Source organism: Branchiostoma floridae, chromosome 2 (assembly GCF_000003815.2).
Source record: "Branchiostoma floridae strain S238N-H82 chromosome 2, Bfl_VNyyK, whole genome shotgun sequence".
Classification (NCBI taxonomy): Eukaryota; Metazoa; Chordata; class Leptocardii; order Amphioxiformes; family Branchiostomatidae; genus Branchiostoma; species Branchiostoma floridae.
Window position 1 is genome coordinate 23,466,443 of NC_049980.1, and position 21,010 is coordinate 23,487,452.

At 41.5% G+C, this 21,010-nt stretch overlaps 3 protein-coding genes across 7 annotated transcripts in view; 2 read left to right on the forward strand and 1 right to left on the reverse strand.

Moving 5' to 3' along the window:
• The first annotated feature begins 1,510 nt into the window (after positions 1–1,510).
• Positions 1,511–14,278, forward strand: LOC118404628 (transcriptional repressor p66-alpha-like). 4 transcript variants are annotated; one of them, XM_035803863.1, is made up of 8 exons: positions 1,511–1,836; positions 5,903–5,978; positions 6,129–6,215; positions 6,510–6,986; positions 7,194–8,256; positions 8,682–8,726; positions 10,301–10,489; positions 11,737–14,278. In XM_035803863.1, the coding sequence occupies exons 2-8, from the start codon at positions 5,950–5,952 to the stop codon at positions 11,956–11,958; spliced, it is 2,112 nt and encodes a 703-aa protein (XP_035659756.1). In that variant the 5' UTR covers positions 1,511–1,836; positions 5,903–5,949; the 3' UTR covers positions 11,959–14,278. The 4 variants fall into 4 exon arrangements, with proteins under 4 accessions (XP_035659756.1, XP_035659773.1, XP_035659764.1 ...); XM_035803880.1 differs by having other exon boundaries at positions 1,512–1,836; positions 10,301–10,441; XM_035803871.1 differs by lacking the exon at positions 8,682–8,726 and having other exon boundaries at positions 1,514–1,836.
• Positions 13,999–19,455, reverse strand: LOC118404680. 2 transcript variants are annotated; one of them, XM_035803935.1, is made up of 4 exons: positions 16,602–16,712; positions 16,260–16,360; positions 15,254–15,736; positions 13,999–14,817 (listed from the first exon to the last, which is right to left on the reverse strand). In XM_035803935.1, the coding sequence occupies exons 2-4, from the start codon at positions 16,308–16,310 to the stop codon at positions 14,617–14,619; spliced, it is 735 nt and encodes a 244-aa protein (XP_035659828.1). In that variant the 5' UTR covers positions 16,311–16,360; positions 16,602–16,712; the 3' UTR covers positions 13,999–14,616. The 2 variants fall into 2 exon arrangements, with proteins under 2 accessions (XP_035659828.1, XP_035659819.1); XM_035803926.1 differs by lacking the exons at positions 16,260–16,360; positions 16,602–16,712 and adding an exon at positions 18,473–19,455.
• A 759-nt stretch (positions 19,456–20,214) lies between these two features.
• The window catches only part of LOC118404671 (enhancer of mRNA-decapping protein 3-like), a gene marked incomplete in the record, with an annotated part of 4,567 nt that continues 3,771 nt past the window's right edge, over positions 20,215–21,010 (forward strand). Inside the window, 1 exon segment of the mRNA XM_035803916.1 lies at positions 20,215–20,301.

Genomic DNA, 21,010 nt, shown 5'->3' on the forward strand with positions numbered 1-21,010 from the left:
TGAAAGGTTTCCCTGAAAGTATGTAGATGAAGGAATTTTCCTCATCCTTTAATTCAAGATGCAGTAAAGGATGCAGCTTCTCTAACAATTTTGGAGACCATACTGCCTCAAGGGGCTTATTACAGGTGTGACAACAAAACCAAGATGTTCAGACTAGCTTGTCTGTACATTCAGAGTCAGACATACATAGATATTAATTAACATACATGCATGCATAGAATATTAATAGGACAACACACTTCTTGCGCCTGTAATAGTGAAGGTACAAGCCAGAACCACAAATGTGCTGATGTTTTGATGTTATGTATGTAGTTAGCCATTGAAATGCTCAATGTCAAGTGTAACCAATACGTGGCTGGCTGACGTCAACATTCTGCTTTGGCGACTTCTGAATTTCCTGTAATGCATTATGAGGGCAAAGAATTTTGTGTAATTTGTAATATGCTACATCCATGCGGACCCCCAGAAAAAAGTTTCAGCTTCCGTGTAATTTGAATTGAGATGAGAGGCTTTGGCTACTTGATGCAGGAATTTATGCAACAGTAAGTATTATACCCAATTTTCCTATCACTAGATACTCAAATACCCTAAAATGTGCTCCTTTTGAATTTGTAGTAGCAGACTTTTACACGATGTACAACAGTTACATGTCGCTACTCAAAATCACTTCAAAAAGAACTGCGAGAGAAGTTAGCTGAACCCCCAATATATATGAACTACACAAAACAGTTACCGGTATACGTTGGTATGAGCAAAAGGTTTACACCTACAGTACACAAGCTTCCTCTCATTGCGTGATAACCGTTACCAAACCACTATTCGAACCTCCTTGGTTTACCCAAGTAGTAAAAACTCCCAACATTATTGCAAATGATGTTGGGAGCACCAGAAACAGAGCGAATTTCTATGTGCCTTTCCAAAACTTTTTTTCAACTTATCGAGCCTGAATGTGGAACTATTGAGGAACAGCTGTTCAGCACCTATCAGATGCAAAATAGACAGGCCATACTCTAATACATGATCTACTATGATCCTGATACTTTTATTCTTAAATTTGGTTGAAACTCAGAAGCTGGAAATGTTGGGATAATGACAGTTTTGCTATTGATCGATTGGTTACGATTGATCGATTGGTACCGTTATTTGTTAGATAAAAGGGAGAGCCATAAATGTGATGATCACAAAGGCTCCCGTTTCCTCCACAAACTGGTCAGCCAATCAGCTTGCGGTGTTCACTGGGTGATGATGTCACTGCTTCATTGAGTATGTAAAAACACACAACCTACCTTGACCTGTAAACAAACTTGTTTATTAGTGCCTCCTCAGCGGACTCGACACATGATTGATCAGGCGTTGCCATGGAGATGTTGATGAGGGTCGTAGCCACGACTGATGTGATTGGTCGAACCCGAGTCACATGAGCAGGGTCACCAAATATGGGCGATACCCTGAAGGATATGTTTGTTTGTAAATTTCTTGTTGTCTTTAGCCCTGCAGTGCACACTGGGACACCCCTATCCCAGAAAACCACGCCAGTGCCAAGCTGAGGGTTCTTCCCCATTGTCAGAAGGGGTGAACGTCCACAGACAGGCCCCACTGGCCGCCCTTTGTCTTAGGTGTAAGAATAATATTCGACGTCCTTTGTCATATCTTACCTGTCAGACTTTCATCTACATCAAGTGAGGTCAGCATAACGAGTCTTGAGTGGACATTTTGTCATCTGTAAAATTTCGGAACCCGTACGTCCCACGTTTGTGCGCTGACGAAGCGTCAGGTCTGGAGAGACACTGCGAATCGTGAGGGTCACGGCCGTCACTCGGACGGTCTCGTTTTTCGGTAAGTGCGATCCTTTTTGTACCACCTAGTCTATCTGTTGGACAGCGCACCGGCATTTTGAACTAAGTGTCAACACGCCGGAGCACGAAATGCCGGTAGTTTCACGTGGGACTTGACAATTGAATCGGAATTGGCCCGCCATTTTGTCGGCTCGTACGGCGGACGAAGAAGGTTCGGAGCGAGAGACGACCGCGGGGTAGGGAGAATCTACGTATTTATCAGGACATTTCCACATGTGATAGCAACAGCTGGACATGTCTTTCATCATATTATCTATCCCTCAACCATCGAAAAGCACAATATTTATTATCGTCTATCATCCTCAATGACATAATATTACACAATTCCATCAATATTTTGTGAAATTTTATAGCATACCTATATCAACTGAATGACTGCTGATCAAAAGAATGTTTCTCCCCTGAGTGAAAGAAGGTGGCTCAGTGACAGATGCTGAATGTGTGGTAAAAAATCCACATTTCCAACCTTGGCCTTTTTCCTCTCCCAAGAGCTCAGCACCCTTTAGAATAGTCCAGTAAGACTTGTTGAAGTAGGGGGAACTCTAGTGACCTATATCATATCAGCTGGTTTCCATGGATGCAGTGGTACTGTGATATGATGATGGGTGCACAGTCAGTCCAGTCCTCCAAACTCAATTAATTTGTGTGCCATAATTATTCCACTGACAAGGCAAAACCAGCTTCAGCGATGTTTTGTGTCGGCAAAGTTTTTTTCCAACCTCAACATGTCGTAAAGGTTTTTGCGCTTTTTCTGTATATCGTGTGGATTTTTACACCCCATGCAAGTTATAACTTGTCTTGAAGTTTCAGACTGAATCAGAGCAAAATAATTAATCTCCAAGCAGATCCTACAATGGCATAAGATAGTACCAAACTGGCCAAGGAGTGTAGTCAGCCAAGAGGTGTACATTTGCCATGTAGGTAGCAAAACACACTCCTAAGCCGGCTTCAGTCCTCTGCCAGCTTTTGATACTATATTATGCTACCGTAGGATCTGCTTGGAGATTACAAAATAATTACAACATAACAACAAATGGCTTAATGAGACAGTTGATATTTTGCTTCTTTCCCCTTCCAGTAACGTTACCACGAAAGAGCTTAAGTTAAAGTATTGAGTTCCCATTGGCTCTCGGTCGCAGTCAGTGTAATGGTTCAGTACAGTTTACCACTTTTCCTACCCCAACCATATAACTGGCCAATGTAAAACGTATACGGTATAGCAATATGTCGCCACTTGTCTACTCTTGTTTACAATGTTCTAAGAAGAGACTGTCTATAGATTTATGTAATGGCACAGTATTTCCATGCCTCCCCAGACTTCCAACTCAAGGTCAAGTATATAACTTGACGAATGTTCGGAATGGGCATAGAAAAAAGTGTAAATGTGGGACATACAAGTATCCTTTTCTTTAACACATGATGTTCTGTGGCTGCTGGCAGGATACCGGTACATGTATCATCAAAATGATAGCGGTAAATCCTGTTTGTGTTTGCAAATGTAAACTAATTGCGACCTAGCTTGAAATATTAAATTATGTTGTTCAGTATCGCATCATAACCCAGAAGTAAGGCTGTTGTGATTTCTTTTAAAGTAATGTTCAACTTAATTACACTAAGAATGACGACATTGTATAACCATATTGACAAGGTCAATTGATTGATAGAGCTTACCCTTACTTCATTCAATAACATGATAACGAACATTCCAACTAACCAATAACTCCTGAAACGTGAAATATACTTCCATACTAGCATACTGACACCTCGTCTAATAAAGGATAGGGTGTGGCTCAGATGTTTGTTCGTTTCAAATGAGCATTTCATACATTTTTTCATATTACATTGATGCTTTCAGTCAAGTATGGTTTATTGTGGCTCTCTTAGCTTTTTAGCATTCTCTTTCTCATTGCACCACATGTACAACATAGGAACAAACCAACAAAGGTACTAGTAATAGTAAGTAAGTCAGTATACACTACTGCTGCTGTTGCTTTTGAAGACAATGTTAAGTGTTGATTTTTCGAAATTTCTATTTGGTATACATCATGTCAAAAAAAAGGGAAAAAGTGTTTCTTCAGAGATTTGGTTATTTATTTTATGATTTTTTTCCACATATGAAAAGTGATCATGAAATTGAGAGTTGTGTCAAATGAGAAGTTACAATCAAGCTATCATTTTGCGCTCTGCACAATCTAAGCTGTGATCAGTGGTATTTCTTAATTTTATACCGTTAACATCTAATTCTAACATTGATGGATGTGTCCTATCTAATTTGAATAGCTACAAATTGTTTCATAATTTATTATGAGTATGGTTGTAACATGAGCTTGTAGTTCCAGATGGTCAGTTTTCTTAGGAGATCTTCTTTTCATATGTAAAAAGATTTAGATGGTTTCAACCCTTTTGATATTGCGGCTGCTTATCATTTTTTCAATATGGTGTGTTACAGGTAGCGAATTCCTATCAGATTTTAGTCCCTGACATAGGGAGGAGGGCCAAATAGGGATGTAGTATTTCAGTATTTCAGATAGAGGACAGAATTTTCAGCTGTTAAACGGAAGTTTTTATATTTGAGTCTTTGACGTCATATAGTCAAGGGCATGACACGCATATGATGAATGTGACATTTCTTCTGTGCACTTAGCCATGTGGTGTAATTAACCTGGGTTAGATGAAATTGTTGCCACCTGCTCATTAGCAAGTGATGCAGGCTTCGGTAATTAAAGAGCGGTGATTGCATTTGATCTTACTGCATAACATGAATTCAATGACCTAGGCTGGTTATGGAAATCAGTCAAGCTCGCTTGCCTCTCTGCCCTCCTGAAATGAGTGATAGTTGAGACGTTTTCTAGAAATCTTTGGTTTGAAATAAAAGTGTAACAAAATTGTGCTGCAATGTTTTGTAGGACATTTGGAATTGATCTCATCGCTGACCAATCAGCTTTCTCCATCTGCCCGCCAATCACCAGCGAGCATTTTGTTGTCCTGTATGGGGTTTCCCAGTTTGTAGCCAAGGGCCTTGTTGTGGTAATAAGATCCGTCAAGTGGGCGGAGCTTCATGTGACCAGGAACTTCAGTCATGGTTGCCTAGCAACAAGGTCCGTGGAGACTACCTTACAAGTTGCCCCACTTGTACCTTTTGTGGCCTTTCATCTGTTACTTGATGGATTTCATCCAGCGATATTTATTTACTTTCTATCAGTACTGGGAACGCATTTTCTGCATGTAAATAGTGGCAGTGCATGTGAAGTGCCTGGATGTAAAATATGTGACCCGCAAATTATTTTCACATGCAAAAAGTACTTTTGAAAGTATTATTGTATTTAAATGTTTTTGAAAGATAACTTTGTTATGTTACTTAGAATGTTGACAACAGAATATTTTGATTGCTGACAAATATAACAAAATAACTTTTTTTCTTCAAATTGACAATGCACAAATCTGACAATGTAAGCAACCATACTCTAAGACTTTCATCCCTGATATTTATCTTGCATTCCTCAAGTCAAGAAACATACTTGCCAGGTGGATCCTCATGTAGGAAACCTCAGTCCCATTCTCCCAGGTCAATCTGACAAGTACTTGAAGTAGTGACCAGTATTTCCCTATCTATCAATAAATATATAAGTTTATTAATAAGAGCAGCAGTTGTTTTCCATCTGATGAACTGTAAAATAAGCCAAACAGAAACAGCTTAGCTTCCTATCATCAAACTTCTTACAGCAAAGTAGTATGTTATGTTTGATAAGCTTGACTTCAAGCAAACCAAAATGTTGGTGTTGTAGCTTTAGTATTTACTCTTTATGGTAGTCATTGTTAAGTGATAAATTTTAAAACAATATGTATGTCTCATTGCCTTATACTTATAGATTTTAACATACGTAGATGAAAGTATGCATAATGCTGGATATATGCTTGTCCATATTATGGTAACTATCTAAATTAAAAACATTGTCATAAAGGCATTTGTCTGTAAAGGCACTTTGTACTGACGGCCACAAGCTTTATTATTTCATATCTTACTTTTCCCTTTTTGTTCACTACAGGCAAATTGATTTAATCATCAGTACTGTTGGGTGAACCAGAAATAATCATGGATGCCTCTCCAAAGCCAGCAGATAGGTAAGACAATAATTTGTAGCTGATGCTTTTAGAAGACAGTATTCAGAGTTAAGATTGTATGGGAAAAACAACCACATTTGTCATTACACTGATTTAAGGAGTAATTTGGATAACCGTGTTGTTATATTGAATTTTCTGGACCCATTTCAGTGAGGCAGCCAATGCAGAGGTTCCAGACAAGTCTGAACTGCAGGAGGAGCCTGAGAAGGCATCAGAGCAACCATCACCATCCAAAAGGTACTGTAAATGCAAGTTCGCGGTATCGGGAAAAATAATTTTTTGCGGTGGTTTCAAGTTCGTGTAGTCTCTTACTGAGTCTTAGTGCCATGGAAAAATTAACATTAAACCTCCTTGAAAGTTTCTGCATTTACATTAGGTAGTATCATACAAGTGAAACACCTTAAAACAATTCACAAATAAACTTTTGCTTTTTGATTGCTGTATGAATCCTGTTTTGTTGTATGTTCAATACCAATTTTTTTTAAAAGGAGTGAACAAACAAAAACATCTTTCAAATTGTTGATCCACCAGACCTTATGAAAAGGATGACTCAGACCAAGAGGAGACAGCAGATGCTCAGGCTGCAAAGAAGCCAAAATTGGACACAGATGCAGGAACAGAGGTGGAAGCAGAGGCTACGACATCATCAGAACAGTCTGCTGAGCCTGATGCTGAGGTTGAACCAAATGCTGACCCAAAGGAGAGCGCAGACATCGAAACGGACAGCAAGGCTGTGGAGGAAGGGACTACTGAAGCTGACAGCAAGGCTAGATCTTCTGAGAATAACACCGAAGATGAAGCCAGTCAGGACAGTATGCAGTCCATGTCCAGTAAAAGTTCCAAGCAGAACCCAGACTCCACCACTAACGAGCAGGATGAGGAGGTGTTGGACTTTTCCAGGTCAGCTCGAGATGCCAGCGACAGTGAAAGTGATAGTGAGAGGAGAACAAGGAATGCCATCAAGAAGGAGCCAGTTGACCACATGGATACATCAGAGGCTGTTAATGGGTAAGTTTTCTTTGATTTCATTTGTAATGAACCTTGACATTTTTTCTCTTCAAGTAGTTTGAATTTGCTATCTGTACTTTTTTAATCTTCTAGATACTGTTAGAAACAAACGAAAAACACACATACAAGGTTATCACATGGTCTTATCACGAAGACCTGAAGTAGAGGGCTAGGAATATTGCTGACTGTCGTGTGCTTTGTTTGTAGTGATGCCAACAGAACGGAGCCCAGCAGCCGAGCATCTTCACCTGACTGCATCGTCCTGTCAGACGACTCGGATTCCAAGAGTCCAGTCACCAATGGACATGATGAAGACGCAGCCAGCAAGTCTGCTAACAAAGGGGAGAAGAAGAATGGCCTAATGTCTGCCGAGGATCACGACAAGGTCATTAAAAAACTGAAAGAGGAGCTGAAAAGTGAAGAAGCCAAGCTTATTCTCCTGAAGAAGATTCGACAAAGCCAGGTTCAGGTACAAAGAGAGAACACAGCCCCAGGTGGTAAAGTGGCAATCCCACGGCAGCCCACAGCGAGTGGCCCACCTCCGCTGGTCCGCGGTGGCCAGCAGCCCAACCAGAGGGGCCAGGCCGGCATGCCGCAGCTCATGAGAGGTCCCATGGTGCAACAGGCTCGACAGCAAGGTCCGCCACCACTCATCATGGCGCCGCGGGTAAGCACGCCGAGCGGGATGAATGCCAACAACATGGTTGGGATGCGTGGCACCAACATCAACATCATTCCGCTGCAGATGATCCGCCCTGTCAATCAGAATTCTGTTGCCGTGACGACATCCAACCTGTCAGGGTCGTACCAGCCCATCCAGGTGCACCAGGTGGCCTCGCAGCACCCAGGGACCCCGCCCAGCCAACAGCAACAGGCCAACGACCCTCAGACCGCAGCCAGCAGACAGGCGGCCGCCAAGCTCGCTCTCCGCAAGCAGCTGGAGAAGACGCTGCTGCAGATCCCTCCCCCCAAACCTCCGCCACCAGAACTCACATTCCTGCCCAGTGCTGCTAACAATGAGTTTATATGCCTGATTGGGCTGGAGGCAGTGGTGAACAATATCCTGGACATGCAGGACCCCAGTAGGAACGCAGTACGGGCCCAGCCCGAGCCTCTGTTCTGCAAGCAGTGTAAAACAGACTTCTCCGCCATGTGGAAACAAGAGAAACCAGGAAGTCCAACTGTCATCTGCGAGCAGTGTGTAACAACCAACCAAAAGAAGGCACTCAAGGCAGAACATACCAACAGACTGAAGACAGCATTTGTCAAGGTAAGACACAAAATGTACTCACTCAAAGCAAAGTAGAAGATGAACGAGATGATCATAACAGAAAACAAATAGCACTTCGAAGAGATTCATGGAAAGCCTTCTTGGTTGATTTTTGTGTGGGCCTGCATGGTATTTTCACACCATCTGCTTTGGCTGTGTTGTTGGCTGGGATTTGGATATCCATCACTTTAACCAAGATTTCTTGTTTTTTTCACAGCTCATTGCTTGTCTTAATAGTTACCAATAACAGAGCATTACTAGCTCGATAATGATTTCAGTACTTCAATGATCCAATACCAGAAAGTATCTCGGAGTAGAGAGTGATGAGTGATCATAGAGGTAAACAAAAGCAACAGCAAGTTTTACTGTGAAGGTTTCTGGGTTGTGAAGAAATCTCTATGTTGCTGCTGTTGTTTTCTGCCCAGGTTAGTTCAGTGATGGATCTCCAAACCAGTGCTGATCACTACCTGGTTTGTTGTCTTACTTCCTACTGTGTTTGGAGTGGAAGTTTAGATGTCCCAGCACACCTTTTGTTTGCCCCTTGATTAAGTGTTGTGCAGTTATGGAATATTCTCCCACCAGAAATGAAACATGATCACATGATAAAGCATGAAAATTTCAAATAAATAAAAGTCAGTTAACTTGTGTAAAAGTGCAACCTAAAGATGCATTTGAGTGCGTAGCTTTGGCTTGCAGTAGAGCATAAAGTAGTTGAAGCACATATCTGCTAAAATAGACAAAAGCCCATTCTTACAATACAAAGTAGGACCAATACTGACAATAGACTCTTTGGAAGGACCTGTCATCATGATTACTTTGATTCAACCTTGAGTCGTGACATTTTTCTTCTCTTTTGACAATCATTATGTAATTGAACTTTGTACCTTGCACTAGCTATTGCCTTTTGTGTATAATATGGGTGCTATGGGTTCCTGTTGAGTTCCTAAATAAAAAAATCAGGTTTGCCGTGGTTGCGTATGTAGTCATATGCTTTCGTTTTGTTGCTCCTATCCTTGTGCTTTCCTCTCCCATTTCACGGCATACTAAGATCAACAAGGCTTACCTAATCATCACTTTGTGGGAGAAATATGAGAACAAATATTAATTTTTTTTATTATCACAGGGGTCGAAATACACATACTTAACTTGCAATTTGCACATAATGTTTGAAATTTGCATGTAAAAATATTCTGAACTTGCAATATTGCATGTTGAAAATACCTGGCCTATAGTAAAAATACTGAGGCCATGGTGCCTTTGTTTGTCTGACGGGGATCATCACCGGTCGTCAGTAGGTGTTATAAATAATTAAATTTGGCTTTGCTGCAAACTTACATGCTGATTATGTGGATATCTTTCCAAAATTTCAAGTTCTGTCTATACTTTCATGCACCAATTTCTGTCAACCAAAAGTGACAGAATGGGCAAAATTCTTATCTGTCTTGAGCAACAAAATTCTGCCAAAGGACGGAATGATAGATGCTGGCTAGAACATTGCAGTATTTTGCATGTAAATTTTTCAAATTGCACATAAAATTTTTGCCAACTTGCAATTTTGCAAGTAGCAAAAAAAATGTATTTCGATCCCTGTATCACATTGTCATGCGTTTTGTTTGCTGTGTGTATAATTCTCAACATGATTCCCTTTTGTTTGGTTCATCTGTATGAAATTGTCTAAAAGCAACAACACTTCTCCTCCTTACATAAACCTCCCTGCTGTGTACCTTTGGTACTGTAAATCTTGAAATGTCTGTGATACTGCAATGAATTCATGGCATAGCCAACTGGCATTTCCAATGTAGTTCTGCTCAAATGTAGTACTGTACTACAGAATTCTTTCAACTGCAAATTTAAAACACTGTGAAAACCTTCTTCTGTACGTGCAAATTTAAAACACTGTGAAAACCTTCTTCTGTACGTGCCACCATAAAATAGAACCATTACAAAAGTAAATCAATTTCCAGTACCCAAAGGCTTGTTCAGCAGGGAGATAGTTAACCCAACATGGTTGTTAAAGTAGCTTGTCCGTGCTGTACTTCTGCAGGCCCTTCAGCAGGAGCAGGAGATCGAGCAGCGCATGAACCAGACTCTGCCCACCTCCTCCTCCACTCCCTCATCCTCCTCCCCTGCCAACCTGACCACCACCCACCAGCACCAGCTGCAGCAGCTGCGCACCCACCAGCAGGTGAGGAGTCGGGGGCGGGGCAGGGGACGGGGCAGGGGCAGGGCTGGGGTAAGTTCCAATCCTCTCTCCTCCAAGGTCAGCCAACTGGGATGGACCAGCATGTACTGCAGGCTTCTGTGTGTGTGTGGCATTTTGGACAGGCGGTTTGTTTGATACGTTTTAGGGGATACTTTTCAGGGCTGTCTCCAGGACCTGTCCCTCTGTACTGTAAGTGTAACAGGAGTAATCTTCTGAGACAGAAAAATTCCAAGACGTTCGTCAAAAAAATTTGATTTTCATGACATGAAATTGATGATCCACAAAATCAACAACATGGTCTCCCAAACAATGAGCATGATAGAAAAGAATTCAAAGCTGGAGACAGCCCTAATACATTATATATTTCATATACAATGACTACATCCAAAACAAGGTTTCTTTTTTATTCAGTACTTTGTATGAAGTAGTGAATGACAGTGAACCTCAGTGCACTTTAATCAAGTGGTCGATGATATGGTATGAAATATTGTTTTACTAATAAAGTTGTTGAACAGAATTCCATGAAATGCACACAAGGCAGGAAATATTTGCTGTTAATCTTTAGTTGGTTCATCTTGGGGATATGGTAATGTAGTAGTACGTAGTATTTTCTTTGCATTTTCAAATGTTATTATACCGTTTAACTTGATGATAAAGGCAAGGGATTTTTCTGGATAAAGATTGGTATGAAATGTGCCCCACCTTATTTATGTGCATGTGTTTCTAGGTTTTTAAGAATAACACTTGTTTGTGTCCCACCAGTTTTACAAAGTATAGTGGGACTTTTGTCATCAGCCCTGCATATCCGTGGACCAGTTCTTGTGAACATTTTCTGTTTCCTGTGGACCTCAGGCAAACTCAAGTGTCTCTTCAGTCTTCTTTATACATTGTCTCAAACTCCCTCTTCTTACTATACCACAAGCACACATCTATGCACTAATTTAGGAGTGCTAATATTTTTAGTGGTGTCACTGTGCAAAAGCAACTTCCAGTTGTGTTAGTGTTCTCTTCGAAAGGTAAGGTAATAGATTTTTGTGCCCTTGTGACACCAAACAAACATATCAAAGCAGAGCTAGACAATTAAACAATTAACTCCTGCTCTTTCCATTGCTGTCAAGCTGTAGTTAGACTATCCTAACAAAATAACACAACAGTAGCACCTCCCATTTTTCTATTCAGTTTATCAACATCCCCATAGAAGTTTCAACCAGTCACCCTTCAGTTCAAAGATTAGTAGATCCTTTAGTCACAATGCTATATCCTCTCTTTTCTCCCAGCTTCTCCAAGCCCACAGTCGCCAGTTTCACAGCCAGTCTCGCAGCAGCAACTCTCACGTCTTCAGCCACTTCGGCCAGGCCTCCAACATGCAGCCAGGCATGTTTCCCTACCAGGTGGTGCAGAACAAGCCATCCTCCGCTGCCGACCGCCACCGCGAGTACCTTCTAGACATGATCCCATCCCGGTCCCTTCCACAGACAACAATATCATGGAAGCAATAGTCCTGTAGCTGCTAGGTCCAAACCAGTAGTGGGGATGGGTGGTTGTGACATGTACGCACAGATGGTCTAGTGTTTGTAATTTGGAACAAGCGTTAGCTTGAAGTCCTGGTTTCACTTATATCTGCTCTGACTGTTGCTATCCGACAGCAGATACAAGCTAGACAAGAACAGACATCAGGCTAGGAGATATGATAGTGGACTTAGAATTATGTTTATGCCAGTATGAGGCCTCTTGGCCTTTAACTTAAGGATGGTCGTTCTGTAGCTATCAAGAATTTGTTAAGTATGGAGCAGTCTTGAAAAGCCCTTGATTGTGACATTCTTTTATACTGGTTGAAAATACATGCATTGATTGGTAAATATATGTATCTACACATGTATATGTATAGGCCCTGTGAAAGTTGATACCAAGAAATATCGTATACGTTGACAGAAATCTTCCAGGTCCGTTGATGTAAAGAGTATTTTCTGTGTTATGCAGCATCAGTGCACATGACTGGTTTAAGTGCAAATACTGTGGTGCCATTTATGGACTTGAGATGTGAGAAACCAAATGACTAGCCATAACAAATACCACACAACTACGTAATTAACATCAACCCTTTTCAAATGATATGATATAATCCACATACTTCATGACACTGGCAAAAATAAAAGCATTGCATTGCACAGAAAAGAAAGGACCAACAAATCGTACAAAACTGTGCTCATTGTGTGAATGTCAGGTACTCTTGAACCTCATATACACCATACCTCAAGCTGTGGTCTTACTATAGTACTAACCAGGAATGTATTTAAAACTGACAGTTACCATGGTGTCTTGGCTCTAGTAGAACAATTGACAGCATTACAACATTTACTTTGCTATCCTCACATTACATTAAAATAAGCGCAATGGCTGTCCAGCTTGAGGTAAATTGTTCATTCACATAAACAATTAGGAGATCACAGCAAAACCATTGTATTTCCCTGTAGTATGCATATGGGTTCCCAAACATATCGAAGTAAAGGCTTGCCTACTGCATGAATGTGGAGAGTGCCATAAGTAGCATGGAATCACAAATTTCTACCAGTACTTGACACAGTAGTATGTGGAATACCGGCTAAAGCATGCCATAGAGTGTGCCCTTACCAGTTGGTTTTATGCTTGTAATACAGTTGCATAATTGTGAAAATTGTATTTTCCCCCGAATGGTTTCAAGGGAAAAGAAGGTAATGTGTACTGAAAGATGGTATGACTAAAGAAACCCAGTATTGGTTTGTCAGCTAACATTGGTCACTTTGAATTTGGAAAGATGTTGGTAGTCTCAAGAAATGGCAATGCATGATTCTCTTCACTACACAAAACAAATATAAGGTACATGTACTGAAAGGAGTGTACCACTTAATCCCATGGCACTTAACTCAATAGCCAGTTAAAATTTAGGCTACGCTTTTAAGTGGAACTTCAGAAATATGGAAATCTGCTTGTCAAATTGAAAAGAGATCAGTGTTGGCTGCAAGTTGTGTGCCTCTCGCCAGACGAATGTCCTGAGGAATTCATTATTTCCTGCTGCAAGAAACAGTAGACAAGACTGTCGTCCTGTACTTGCTTGTGCATCTCAGTTGTTTCATATTCTGATATCTAAACTTGGATTTTCATATTGTTAAATCCAGCAGGTCAATAGAATATCTCAAGACTGATGATAGAGAATTACCCTGCACGCTTCTTCAAACTGCTCTTATGTCCTTGATTTGTTATCATCCTTCACAAATCTTTTCCATTTGTTGACTGGAGACATAGATCAGTCTACTATTGTATGACATCATGTACTTACTAGTAACTTGAGGGTAATGCTGGCACTACATGCAGCTCCTCTCATTGTGCCATTGATGCTGATAGGTTTGAATTATCACCTGCAGAGCATGTACATAAAATGTGTTTACTGCAGTTCATTTATGAAGTGCAAGGAGGCGTACGTCTCGTGTCCCTCTAGTACCAGATTTGCGACTACTCTTGAAAGAGAATATTTTGGCTTCTATATTTCATTACTTGTCATATTTGTACCCTTTATTTATGGTGACGTTAGGGACAAACCTGTAAGAACCTCCTCTTGTTGTCTAAAGACTCATCACCATTTTGTTTACCACCTGTGCAAAATTCCTAATACAATGTGAATATTTATTGTCAAGGTTTAGTTAAGATGTTGAATTCCACTGATGATGTGAACTGAGAGTACAGTATGGAGAGCCCATGATGGGTAGCCAATTACAATATGCTAATGATATTTTCAAAAATTGATGTTGACATGTAGCAAAAAATAAAAGCCTGTGAACAGGAGTGTAGAAGTATTAAGTCTTTATTGTGTAAAATGAAGCTTGGATGACAAGAAAAAGTCTACAAGGTTTCTATTAGCTCTTGCACTAGAGGGGATAACCTTTGTGGCGCATATGACCAACTTATACAACGGAAGTGTTTTGTTTATGTAAATATACACGTATGCACATAACATATGACGTATAAATGCGACCACTTGTCGTAAGGATGAGAGAACGTGTTTTGTGCACTCATTGCAATACGTCCCCAAAGTAACTTACAACATGTCATAAAAATTGTCCCATTCCAAGAAGTGGAAACTCCTGTCCGACCAAGAACACTATATACGTTCCGGTACAGTATCAACGGTCTAAGAAATTAAAGTAGTATAACGGGAGAACCACAGCCATGACGAACAGTCCGAGAAGTACCAGGATACCCAGCACGCACAGGAAGGCCCTCAGTACGTAACGTCGTCTCTTCTTCTCCAGGGTTTTCCATATAAGGGTGTCGTACCCGTGCATGATGACATCGGTCGTGTCGTACAGACGGCTGGACGTTTTCTGTAAAAGAAATATGAGGTATAACGTTGATAAGATAGCGAGGGGACGGACAGAAATGTGAGGACGTTGTGCTCTTCTGATCAGCCATTGCAGCTTTTTATCTGGACATGTTACACTAGCTTATGAATGACAGTGATAATCGCATACGGGTACTAGTGCTTTCCGTACCCCTCTGGTATCATTGACATGATTTATATTATAAGCTCTTTCTTACATTCCCGATCGATAGCGTGCATGTAAATCTTTTGAAGTCCCCGTTTTGGGTCACTAGTTCATGTAGTACTAGACGTAAGCTGTATTCAGAATGTACTCATCTGTTCCAGTGGAAATGCAGGAGATGGAAACTGATTTGGCCTTTTCAGAGCTTCGAGTTTTCTCATTTGCTAAAAATAGGCTTCAATGTGTGCGTATTTTCTTAATGAAAGAAGCTGCTTACCTTGTCCTTGTTTCCATCAGTTTTATCCTGTGTGCGTGCATTGTTGGACTTCTGTAAGGAGGCGTTCTTAACAAGTTGCGGGAGAGGTGCCCACTTGACGCATCCGTTAGCTCTCTGTTTTCCCGCAGGGCCGTTTGCTAAGATTCCGTTTTTCCTGGGCCCATATTCAGATTTGTGAAGTCCGTCCACCTTTGAGAAACCCTGTTTTCCCGAGTCCTGCGGCACGATGACGTCACCGTTGGTGCCTATGTGGTGCGACTCCGGCGTGTGAAACTCCGGCGCAGCCTCCTTTGTTTGCAGCGACCTGAGGTGATGGACGTCCAGGTAGTTGTAGGTCCCGTAGTGAGTCCTGGCGACGTGCGAGCCGGAGTTCTCTGAGTACAGAGGGTTGAACTTGATCCCAGCCTTGACCTGCTCAGGGGAGATGTGGTCCCCGAACACCGCCTGGATCACCACATCGCTCACCTGGTCTTCCTGGATGGGCTGAAAAATACAAGAATGTGTGTTAGAACGTATTAAGCAAACGTCTGACTGGGGTTTGACATTTCTAACATACAGTTAAAGCAATGACAACCATATAAATTCAGTCACATCCAGTCACTATTCACTAGCTCTGTCAGGAGGCCGTCGTCTCTAGTTTCCAAAAACAATTATACAGTATTAACAAATCGAAATAAGAAATAGTCTCACATATAGTCAACCCAAAGAATAAAGAGTCAACGAAGCCATTGCAAGCATTTTAAGCTCAATCATTGCTCGGAAGTACACATATCGGCAGGGAGGGGCTATCAGACTATATAAGGTCTTCGAAACGAAGCGACAACCCAGGAGAGCAACATCTCCTGGTAACGTTACAGCTATAGCGCTGGTATATCATGCTAAAGGGCAAGGGCAAACAGATGAAAATACAGAGGTCACAATTACGGTTGTCGTCGGTCGACAAGCGACCTTGTCTATAAGCCGTACCAATGCAGAAGAGAGTACGTAGAAATGTCACGACCCGAACCTGCAAAAACCGATCGTCACCAGGGACAGCTGTTGCACGGAGAACTGGCATTGGTGGAAAGCGCCTTAGCCAGTGGCTTTCTGTCAACAAGAGCTCAGAACCTACAGGCGTAGATCCGACATACACATGTGACTACACCAGCAAGGAAGAAATGCTCGACAGTCAAAACAACCTTCCTAACGTCCCCACATATAGGGACCAGAAATCACAATTCATACCACAAATTACAATAAAAGATTAACAAGATTGAGATAGCTGTTCACCTTAAAGTTGCTTTCAAGCAATCGATCACGGAAGAAGTAGATACGAATAAGAAACAATATACTGCTTTAGGAGTCCTACCTCAATGATTCGGCTACTGTGGCGGTTGGGCACTGCTTGGTCGGCTTTTGATACTGTCTATTGCCACAGCTGGTAAATCTGCTTGGAGATTATACTCAGGCTAGCTTATGAACGGTAACGACGGACCTACATGTTAGTGACGGTAAGGCAAAATAAGGCGAACTTCAGCTAGTCCAACTGGCACGTCAGAACGGACCTCCAAAACGTAGTCACAACTCAGGAAAACAACATATCCTAGTAACGTTATCGCTATTGTGATACGCCTATCCAGCAACCAAATCCACTTGAAAATTGATATCTGACAAAGAGAGCATTATGACATGTGACCAAACGTGCCCCCATCTATTGAACTCGGTTTTGCCCGTGAAAGCTTGTTGCGACAACCCATTTAAGTAGGCATAACCTTAAACAAGGAGGTTAAAGAATAACATAACACCAACAATACTTATTTACTGACACGAATAGAGAATACCCTATCCCTTTGTGTGTTTTTAAGGTCGCCAGATGATGTACTATAAAAAAAATTATTATTCGATGTTCCAAATGTTGAGAATAGCAGAGAAAATCGGACAAAATTCCCGCATTTTTCTTTCATAGGAAGGTTGAAAATGTAGATAGAACGTTCATGTCAGGAGTGCATGTAACCTGCAGTATAGTCGCAGCCATGTACGTATAACATCATGACAAATTAATTTGTAAATAGCGAGAAAAAGCTTAAGGCGATATATGGAAAACATATTGTTATTTCGGTCTTTTATGGCTCAAGCTCGAACCAAATGAAGGAAATGTGTGACCCTGTGACTCAGTCGACGATCGAGCTGTGAACGTGTTTCTTCATTGCCAGGAGCTAATAACGTCGCTGAATTAAAAAAAAAAAACACCACAGACTCGAGCATATTTTTCACCTAAAAATTGACCCCATTGTGTAACATTGGACAGAGGTAGGGGACCTGCCGCGGAACATCTAAAATCGCACGGTGACCGAGAGATAAAAGACATAAAAGACAATGCTTCCTGATTTATTCCGGTTTCTTTCGTTAAAAAGTTTCCGCTCAGGTGCCTACACAACCCACAGGGTCAATGTGGTCAATACCGAACCAGATCGCAAGCCAGGGGAAACCAGCTGAGCTCAAATGAAAACTAGTTATGGCCAATGGTATATAATTTGTGCTTTTCTTTGTGATGATATCCATATTGTTTGTATACTTTTGTCAATGACCACCTACTACAGCGGAGTACACTTACTGGATTACAGAAAACAAGTACACTTATCGGTCAGGACTCAAGCGCACTTAACCTTAATCGTATCAAAAATTTATGCTGACCTTTAAAAGATTCAATCAATCAAGACGTAGCCTTTATCGGGCGTTTCCTTTTCATTTGCAGAACTAAAAAGATGAAAGCGTCCCTGTACCCGTGTCACTAGGCACACCTGCATCCTTTGTTGTCCAGAGAAAGTAGTTGTACCATATTTACTCTGGACTGTCCGTCATACCGGGTCACCAATAACGTTTTACAAGGTAAATACCTCAAAGCAGGCTAGCACCGTGCGACCTTTCTCCGCTTATTCCGATCACCACACATAAGCACGGAGGTTTCGAAGCCTCCATGCTATAAAAAGTCAACCGTCGGGGCCAATTTTCTCTCAACCGCATGTTGATCTAGGTGCATGTGGTTTATGACAAGAAGAAAAAACATTCCTTTTTTACACAAACATTATCACAACGTGTACACACACGCCAGGTAAACAAGCCTGGCTTCCTTTAAAAGCCTTGTCGAATTGATTGCCGCTAGGTGGGTCCATTTTAACATACCATGATGCCCTCCACTATATCGAGCGCGACCACGCAATGGCTGTGTTTTCCACCTACCTGATTGTTGTTGTCGACTGCCTTTTGTGGGCCATTCTTTACTTCTGTTGTCTCCTTTTCTCCTGGGCCGACAATTCCCGATTTCTCCTGATCACTGCCCGAAGATGTCACTGTTTTGAGGCTGGGGACGTTTTCTTCTCCCTCCATGTCCGGGTACAGGACGTACTCTAGTATGCTGCGGGCGGCTTTCTTACTCATGTTACCGCCTAGATCAAGTGGCTCCTTTACACAAACTCGTGCACGTCAAGTGTACTCAAATATATTCCACTGGACTCTCTGTCAACACCCAGAAACGTGGCCCAAAAAGCGCGTCTGTTTACGAGAAGCTCAGGATGAAGCAACAAATCTCCCTGTGCTCTGTCCTCCCTGTAGACACAATGTTAACACGACTGGGTGAAGAAATGCCGACAAATCCCGTATGTTCAGCCGACCTTCGTCCAACAGCTGCCAGCATCCCCGTCACACGGACTCTACCAATGCATTAACACAACGTCCTACCTTTAGAAAAGCGAAGAGAAGTCGAGGTAGATCTAGGGCAGAATTTGCCGCAAATCCTCTTCCACACAGTACTCTTTGATCAGCGATCCTCCGATATAATCCGTTGATGATGGTTTCCTTGACAATTCATCTTTACCCACCTGTTGCCTTCATACTAAGTCCATGCAGTAAGGCCGCAGGAGGGGACTGGTGTCGGTTGTTCTGCTAATGCTTATCATAAAACTGCTAACCTTACGTTGACTACTTTAGCGAGGTCTGTCAGTCTTCTATAGAAATATCGTACCCGTTGTCGATCGTTCTTCCCTTCACAAAGCATTTGGGCTGTCAGAACTGCCGACCGTTGATCGACCTCGTCACCGGGCGCGCTTTTATATGTAAATCTCTCATACTTCAGGTTGAGCACAAGCGCTCTCTAGTGGTTAGGATTGCATGCAAACAAGGCTTCCAAGTTTCAAAACAATTCTTCGCGCTCATGACATGTGTCACTCAGTAGCTGTTTGGACGAGATGCGATCTTGGGAGCCAAAAAGGGGCAATCAGGACCACCAACTAATTTTTTTAATGAATGATGAATAAATGGATAACCCGGAAAAAATCATTAATACAACCATGAATGTTGTAGGAAAATGTGATGTTATCTTGCATATTCATTTATCTATCTTGCATAGTTATGAACGTCTAAGCAAAAATTGCCCCGAATCGCCAGTTAATCTGTTAAAGTGAAATTTCAGTGATTTCATGATTACAAAGAAGAAAAAAAAAATTATATACAATGCCAATGTCACTGACAAAAGGTAGTGGACAGAGTGAAACGTCTGACCGTTTCCAAATTGCTTGTATAGCTGCTATTTGGCGTACAATGTCATGTATTTCCCTTTCCTTAAGGGATGTTTAAAAAAGCAACTTTGGACGGAGTGAAGAGCCAAACGCAGTGCATAAATTACTAGCTAACGTTATGTAGACTTCAGCCATTCAAAGTTTTGCCTTTCAATCCGCAATCATTGGTAATGGTATACTCTATTCAACCACTTTGGTACTAGTATCGTTATCTTTTATGGAGATCTTTGACTTGATATGCTGGAAAGTCCGTTGTGACGCATAAGGAAACCCTCACTTGCATTAGATTTGGGTTTGTCACCAAGATAACGTCATTGATGTTACTCATCAGATGACGTCCTGAGTATCAGCCTGCCACCCCTCTGACGTCTTTGGGTTGGTATGTTCTTGTACCCAGAATGCAGTGCGTATCGCCATATTGAGGGAGACTTGCCGAGCAGCCATCGGAGAAACCAGTTTTGGTGAAGAGTTTTCCACAGGTTTGGGGACGTCTTCTGGTAAATTTCCCTCAGTAACACAAGTATGTAGTACAATACGTCTATAGATGGTTTGATTTGGCGTAAATTCATCAGCGATATGGAGAAAACGGTGTCCAGATTTAGAGGTCAGCCGTGACGACGACTTGTGATGATGTAAATCGGGTTGCACAAAACACCTTGGTGAAAAAAATCTGAGCCACACAGAAAGTCTGCCATTTTCCCCATTGTCTTGTCTTCAATTTTGACTTTATGTTACTTGCTAGATGTTACGTGTTTTGATGTTGCTTCTCATAAGTCATCGGTGGACTGAAAGGAAAGGAAATATAATAATTTTTTTTAGCGTTTTTGACAACAAAAGACATACGGCAAAACAAACCCTAGGCAGATTGGCAAGCGTCCTGACAAGATCAGATTTCATTCTCAACTGCAGAGTTTGTTTTGTGTTTTACTTTGAGACATATACATGACAGGGTGAGTGAGTGTAGAAAATTATGTCTGATAGTGTTTTTTTGTTGAAATAGACAGTGGTCAATTAGCACTATTTTGCCTACCACTAGTAGTATGCATTTAGCATTTTAGGGGAAGTCCCTTCGTCATAAAGAGGAAGTTCAAACATGATTGAGCTTCCCCTTCCTGACGAAGGGACACCCCCTATAAAAACGAATAGGAATAAATAATAATTCAATGATTTTGTTGCATAACGACTATACGACGCGATACGTTGC